The 7,313-nt window shown below is 51.3% G+C and overlaps 1 protein-coding gene across 1 annotated transcript in view; it reads left to right on the top strand.

Moving 5' to 3' along the window:
• The window catches only part of EXOC3 (exocyst complex component 3), a 28,699-nt gene extending 21,386 nt beyond the window's left edge, over nucleotides 1-7,313 (top strand). Inside the window, exons 11-13 of the mRNA XM_063086051.1 lie at nucleotides 3,943-4,104; nucleotides 4,653-4,780; nucleotides 5,648-7,313. Of these exons, the coding sequence (XP_062942121.1) occupies nucleotides 3,943-4,104; nucleotides 4,653-4,780; nucleotides 5,648-5,819 (462 nt within the window). The 3' untranslated portion in view covers nucleotides 5,820-7,313. The remainder of the gene's footprint in view (nucleotides 1-3,942; nucleotides 4,105-4,652; nucleotides 4,781-5,647) is intronic.

Raw genomic sequence — 7,313 nt, forward strand, 5'->3', positions numbered from 1 at the left:
GTGTGTGTTGCATGCTTGTGGTTTGTACATGTGTATATTATGTGTGTGTGTGTTTGTGTACATGTGCTGGATTCTGGTTCTGTCACCCCAGAGTTCCTCCCTGCTTGAACATGGGGGACGGCTCCAGGGCATCTGGACTAGCCACCCCTGCCTTGAGGCTTCCCTTTTAGGACAGGCAGTTCATTCTGACATCAGCTCAGAGTAAGAATTGGGAGCACAGTCAGCCCCAAGTACCGTTTGCCAGGAGGCAGACACAGTGGAGCCTGGGTGCACATCAGTGATTGTGGGTCATGTGGTTTCCTCCCAAGACCGCATCCCGCATCAGCAAGGGGCTCCCTGGCTGAGGGGTGGCTTTCCTTCCTCACTTTGTGGAACGCATGTTTTATTTCCTATTATTTTACAGAAGATAATGGAGAATGTTGCAGATACAAACCATTTTTGTCAAACAAAATCAGTGGCCACCGTGACTCCTGAGTGTTGCCTGCTTCTCTTTTTTTCTCTGAGATTTGACATAATAAAGCAAAGAAAACTTTCTTTTAAAAAAATGGTGCTTGCTTTAAGGTTTTGGTTAATACTTTCCTGCCAGTAAAGGAGCATCCTTCTTTTCCTTGTTTGCTAAGGTTAGTGTGTGTGGGGTTTTGATTTTTAACCATGATTTTGGTGTTGACTTTCATTAAATGCTTGTTCTGTAGCTATGGAGATAGGCCTAGGTCTTTTCTCCTTTAATTGGTTAAGTGGTGAAATATATTTAAAGATTTGTCTATCGTTAATGTACCCTTGCATTTCTGGGATAAAAATCAGCTTAGTTATGATGTATTACTAGTTTGTACTTTGCTGGGTTTAGTTTTGTACTATTTTGTTTGGGATTTTTTTCCCCAGCTATGTGCATGCAAGAAAATGGCCTGCGATCTTCCGCTCTTTCCCTGCTTTGGCAGGCGTGGCTGTCAAGGTTGTAGTAGCCTAATGGGATGGTTTGGGGGGGGGTCCCTTTTTTCCCATTATCTGGGAGAGTTTTTGTAAGATTGGAATTGTTTGTTCCTTGAAAGTTTGGCAAAATTTCTCTGTAAAATGTGGACCTAGTGTTTCCTGTTGGGGAGATGTTTTTTAAACATGGATTCAGTTTTTTTAATGTCTTGGGACTCTCTGGCCTTTTTCTTTCTTCCTGAGCTGTGTGGTTAGTGAGATTTTTCCAGGACTTTCCCGTCTCACTCTTCACATGGACTGTCTGGCTGCCCCTTTGTCAATGTGCCCTCTCGTCTCCCTCGATCACTTAACTCAGAAGTGAGTTAAACAGAGGCGCCATCCACCGAGTAGTGCAGGCCAATCCCAAGGGATGCGCACCCAGGCACCCGCGCCATTCTCCTGGCCCTGGCTTCTGCGGCAGCTGCCACCTCGCTCGTCTGCCTTGTGGTGTTTTCTGTGCGCACCCTTGCAGGTGGAGCTTAGTGTTGTGTTCAGACTTTGCATAAATGCCGTCACACCGCGTGTTTTCTTTGTCGGGCTTTCCTGCCCAGCCCGGCTGAGCAGGCTGACCAGAGTCTGTTTTCATTGTGTTCTGTGCTCTGTTGTCACACACTGCACTAGCAGTGGGGCGTGGGGGTGCTTGTCTGCAGTGTCTCTGGAAGACAACACACTGTTTCTAGAGAGCTGAGCCCGTTATGTTCCCCAGCAGCGTGCCAATGCCTGGGTTCTTGCTGGAATGAGCAGTCTCTCACTGTGGTCTTAACGGGCTTTCTCTCATGACTGACGAGATCAAACACGTTTTTATTGATTGGCCGTTTGGAATTCCTCTTTTCTGAGCTGCCATCAAAGTCTTCTGTACATCTTTGTACCGGATTATGTTACTTTGATGTGTCCGTAGGATTTTGTGGTGTTCTGGAAATGAGATCTGGGTGGGTTACGTGTGTTGTAGCTGTCTTCCCATCTGTGCATGTTTCTGCTCTGGGCTGAATCGTGCCCCCCACAGTGCATATGCTGACGTTCTGAACCCAGTGTTTGTGTTTGGAGGTAGTGTATTTTAAAAAGTAATTAGGGTAAATTAGGTCATTAGTGTGGGCTCCAGTCCAATCTGACTGGTGTCCTCAAAAGAAGAGATTAGGACACAGGGACGACCACGTGAGGCAACACGGAGAAGATGCTGTCTTCACACAGGGAGGGAGGCCTCAGAAGGAACCAGCCCTGCCACGCGTTGATCTCAGACTTCCAGCCTCCTGAACTGTGAGATGAAAAATGTCTGCTGTTTAAGCCACCCCGGCCATGGGACTTTGTTAAGGCTGTCTGGGCAAACTAACGCAGTTTCTCACTGTCTCATAGTTTCTTCTGAGGAATGATGCCCTTAATTTTAATGCCAAACTTATTGGCTTTTTAAATGTATTTACCTCAAGATCATGAGAATTATATTGATAATATAACCTAGCCTTAAACGAAGTTCTCCTAGCCATTAAATTTACATTTCAATAATTTTATTTTTATTTCTGAAAATTGTAGTTGTTTATTTTTCATACTTCTCTGGTCACTGTTGAATCTTTGCTTGCACGTGTTTGTACCTGGAATTTCTTTAAGTGTCTGTGCACTGACTCATCATTGGTTGGCCTCTGATAAGCCCCTTCTGAAGTCCTCAGGCTGGGCTGGGGAGCCGGCCCCACATCTGGGCTTGCCTTTGTTGACTCCATCATGGTGGCTCATCTTGCTTGTTTATGATCATTGCTTGTGAGTTCATGTTTGGACAATGGACTCTAAAGTGAGGGTGCTTTCCTCCAGGGACAACATGGGCTTTTTCTGAGTCAGCTGCCATCAGATCCTGGCCTATCTCAGCTTACCTGTCACCATGGGCTGGGCTTTTCTACTATGGCAGTGCTGCATGGCATTTTCCACAGCTCAAGTCTGCTGCCTGTGTCATATGCTTTGTTTTGTCTGGGGCCCTTGTGGACCTCCTCTTTGGCATGACAGCCATGCCCCAGGTCCAGTGGTCTGTGTGCATCTCTCTTCTGTGCCAGGACAACTTTCAGAGGAGCTCACTCACCAACTTGGCAAGCAGACCTCAGGCAGACTCCCAGTGGAGTTGCTGTAGCCTCTCAGCCCTGACGAAGCAAGCTGGCCATCACAGTCACAGTTGCATAGCTGAGGGCTGACTTGCATAGGGGCTCTCTGGTGCCCGCATGTGGTAGAGGGAACCGTGGCCACGCAGACAAGCCCCTCTGCCCTGCGTTGGCTTCACGCTCTTCCTCATGCTGTCAGGCCTCAGGTTCCCTTTCCCCTGTTGGGATCCTCCTTCCTGAGACCTCCCCAGACAGCTGGGCTCCAGGTTCCTCTTTCATGCGAAACTTCTGCACTTTTCAGACACTGCGGCAGTCAGCTGAGCATGGCAGCGACCCCTGATGCTGAGGCTTTCTGGCCATGAGGCCAGAGCTGGGCTGGCCCTGGGGTCCCAGGGTCGTGGTCACTGTCCCACACTGGACTGACATTGTGCCTTGTGGGGAGGTGCTTGGAGACGGGCAGAGTAAGAAGTGGGTGTGGAACGTCCAGAGGCCCTGGGCCCCAGCCAGGCTTACAGGAGGAAGTGGGTGCTAGGCTGGCCTCGGCCTCCAAACTTGTCATCTGGGATCAAAGGCCACACAGTTAGTGCCACTGGGTGCCCACTCTGCCCCTGCCAGTTGCCACAGCCTTTGCATTGCTGGTGCTGCAGGTGTGAGATCAGAACTTCTACCTCACCCTTCAGTTTTAATGAAACATAGTCAATACTGTTAAGAATTTCTGAAGTTCATAAAAAATCACAGATGTGCTCATTTAGCTAAATGTATTTATTTTAAAACCCTGGCCATTGTACTGATGAGAGGCGGGCAGGAAAGTGCCCCACTCTGTCCACACGCTGACTTAGGTTTAAGAGAAAATGGCACGTCCTCCCCGAGTGGCAGTGCCAGCACTGAGCGTGTGTCCCCGCAGAGGATGACGGCTGAGGCGCACCGGCGCGTGGTGGTGGAGTACCTGCGGGCCGCCATGCAGAAGCGCATCTCGTTCCGGAGCGCCGAGGAGCGCAAGGAGGGTGCGGAGAAGATGGTCCGGGAGGCCGAGCAGCTGCGCTTCCTCTTCCGGAAGCTGGCGTCTGTGAGTGTCGTGGCTCGCGGGCGCCGGAGCACAGGAATAGGGTTCTTCTGAGCTGGTGTTTCAGTTTCCCCCCCTGGGGCTTTTTAGGCCAGTTGACTGGAATCAGTCACCTTAGGAACCAGGTAACGGATTAATTCTCTCTTCTTCCTCAGCAGGATCCAGATCCTGCTGACTTTGTGGTTGAGAAACGCATTACCACAGAGGCAGGTGCCCTGGGAGTGGCAGCCTTGGCTCTGAGACTTGCAGCTTCCATCCCTGCCCTCATCTGTTTTGTTTTGTGAGGTGCTGGCTGCCACCCGGTGACTAGGCTGCGTGGCAGGCACAGGCGAGACCAGGTGTCTTCACCACGGTCTCTCCCTAGGCCCGTCAGATGCTGAGCAGCTACACGAGATCAGCCCCCCGACTTTTGGAACGAGCCTTGAGGTGTCTGTGGGAAGGGGAAAGCCCCCGCCAGAAGGGGCTTTCGAGAGCGTCACACTTAAGCTGGGCCTCTGGCTCCTGGGGGGATGGAGCCGAGGGCACCTCCTCACACTCCTGCTGTCTTCTAGGGGTTTGGAGAAGACGTGGATGGATACTGTGACACGATCATTGCTGTCGCAGAAGTTATTAAGCTGACAGACCCTTCGCTGCTCTACCTGGAAGTCTCGACTCTGGTCAGCAAATATCCAGACATCAGGTAATGGCTGTGCGTCTTCCTGTTAGAAGTCCATGTCGTGGGGAAGATAGGAGGTCTGGCTCCTGAGGTCAGGTGTGTGTGCAGCAGGGGTCAGAGTGTGACTGTTGGTGCCAGCGGGTGTGCATGGAGGGAGGCACATAGTAGGTCTGGCATCTGCAGGAGGATGTACTGAGCGGGCTTTGTTCCGATGCCAGCAGGACCCCAGTGAGCTACAGTGGTGTGAGTGGGCAGAAGTTGTGGGCACATTCTGGCTGGACAGTGAGGACAGCAGGTGGGATAGGAGTGTCATCTCTGATGAGGTGGGTGGGAGACGTGGCCTGAGTAGGGCAAGTTTAGGAAACTTCATCTCATGGCGGGGTCATGCTAGACTCAGAAAGGGAGCCAGGTGCCACACTCGGCCAGGACACCCTCTGAGGACGGGATCTCAGAGTCCCACTGTCAGACTGAGGGAAGGGAGCCCGCTGACATCCCCCCACCCATGGTGCGGGTTCCAGCCCTGGGCCCAACCTTCATGCCCCCATCCCAGGGCACCTGACCTCCACGAGAGCCTCACGTGGCCCATCTTCTCTCACTGCTGCCACTCTGTTTAAGCAAGAACTGAGGTCCTGAGCTCTCCAGGCCCCCCCCCCCCCATTAATTAGGCTGTCCTCTAAACAAAGATGTATAAAATAACGTTTAAAAAGCTCTATGCAGTTGTGGATTGAGGGAGACCACAGTCTGATGAACACTTAGGCTTGTCTCCCTCTGAAAAAGGGAAGGGAGGAGGTGCCTTTTGTCAGCCGCTGTCCACACCCCATTCTGTGGCCTCGGTGTCTGTGGGGTACACTGAGGGGGAGCGGGCGCGGCTGACGTCTCCCCTCCCTCCAGAGATGACCACATTGGTGCACTGCTGGCTTTGCGCGGGGACACCAACCGGGACATGAAGCAGACCATCGTCGAGACGCTGGAGCAGGGCCCAACTCAGGCGAGTCCCGGCTACGTGCCCATCTTCAGGGAGATCGCCGTGCCCGGCCTGAACGTGGCGAAGCTCCTAAAGTAGCCGTGTCTGTCTGCTCTGTGTGTGCCACTGTGGCCCCACCTGCCACCCCAGAAACACATTAAAGCAAAGTCACTCTCCGGGTTCCACCTCTGATGGCTTTGTTATGTGTGCCTGTCCTTTCCAGCACTGAAACACATCCGTACAAGGTGCGTGTGGCACAAGCTCCTCACAACCCTGGTTCCGCAGTTTTCCCCGTTTTCGTGGTAAAAGTCCTTTATGAGCAGGACTCTGCTGCAAGATCCTCATGTGCTGGATTGTTCATCAAGGGGCCAAGAGGTGTGGAGGGGGAGAGAACGTGTGCAGCCCACTCGCCACCACCTCCAGCCTCTGCTCACACTGTGCCTGCTGTGAACGCTCTGGCATTCCGTCGCTTAATTAGTGTCACCTTCCTCAGAGAGAGGGAATCGAGGCGATTTGTCTTTTCCAGTTAAGGTTTTCTCAGTAGTGGTGACCTAGCAATGCCCAGAAACTGCTTTTAGATGGTCATCTATGGAAATAACAATCTTCTCTCAGCCTGGCTGTGGCAGCCGAGCTGTGTGCTGAGCTCCAGGTTTCACCCCAGCCTTTCTGACTGTCCCAGACTCACACCCCAGGGCCTTCTGACAGACAAGAAACTCACCTGCTGGAGCCGCTGAGCCAGGTGAGCAGACCCTGGCACTGGCGGTGCCAGCCGGCCCAGTCATACCTGGGCGACAAGCAGCATCTTGAGTAAGTTTTGGTAAAAGCATATAATACGAAAGCGAATATTTTTTGGGAATACATTTCAAGGTCTGCAACTCATGCTTATTCTTGATGCCATCCCCTAAATCCTCTTTTTCTGTGATTTGGCCATCTCTCTACAGCATCTGCCTTCAATGGTAGCACCACTTTGCACATTAATCTTTCATTTTTTGCTAAGCTAATTGAGAGAATCATACCCAGAATGGACAGCAAGCCCTTTCACACCATGTCAGAGGGTTTTGCACTGTTAGAGGGCCCGACCTCTGTGTCCCCGGCTTGGCAGGGAGATGCTGGCTCGTGCTGAGGGAGGAGTGGGCATTTGCCCCAGCTCTCGTGGGTGCTGGCGTTGTCCCTGCCTGGTTCAGCGGTGGGACTTGCTCACTCAGCAGCATGCCTGCCCAGCCCTTGCTGGACGCATGCTCTAAGTCTGCATGGGGACATGTGCTTCATTTTCAGGACATTTCGAGGTGGCAGAGTTGACATTTTGCTTCTGTTTCATCCTCTCAAGATGTGAAAAATTTACAAATAGGATTTTTTATTGAATCAAAACCTAAGTGGAATTGAGTAACCAGGCAAAGTTCTTATGATAGGGAGCATATGAGCATTACTGGCTCAGAAGAGACGTGATCTTCCTGAAGACATCCAGCTAATAATCCCTGTCTCTTAACACACATGTTAACCTAGTTCCCACTTGACGTGCTCTGAACATGTTGCATATAGTAAGTCCTCACTAAATATATGTGGAATTAATAAAATTCATAGTGTTAATCATTA

This window comes from Cynocephalus volans, chromosome 2 (assembly GCF_027409185.1).
Source record: "Cynocephalus volans isolate mCynVol1 chromosome 2, mCynVol1.pri, whole genome shotgun sequence".
Taxonomy (NCBI): domain Eukaryota; kingdom Metazoa; phylum Chordata; class Mammalia; order Dermoptera; family Cynocephalidae; genus Cynocephalus; species Cynocephalus volans.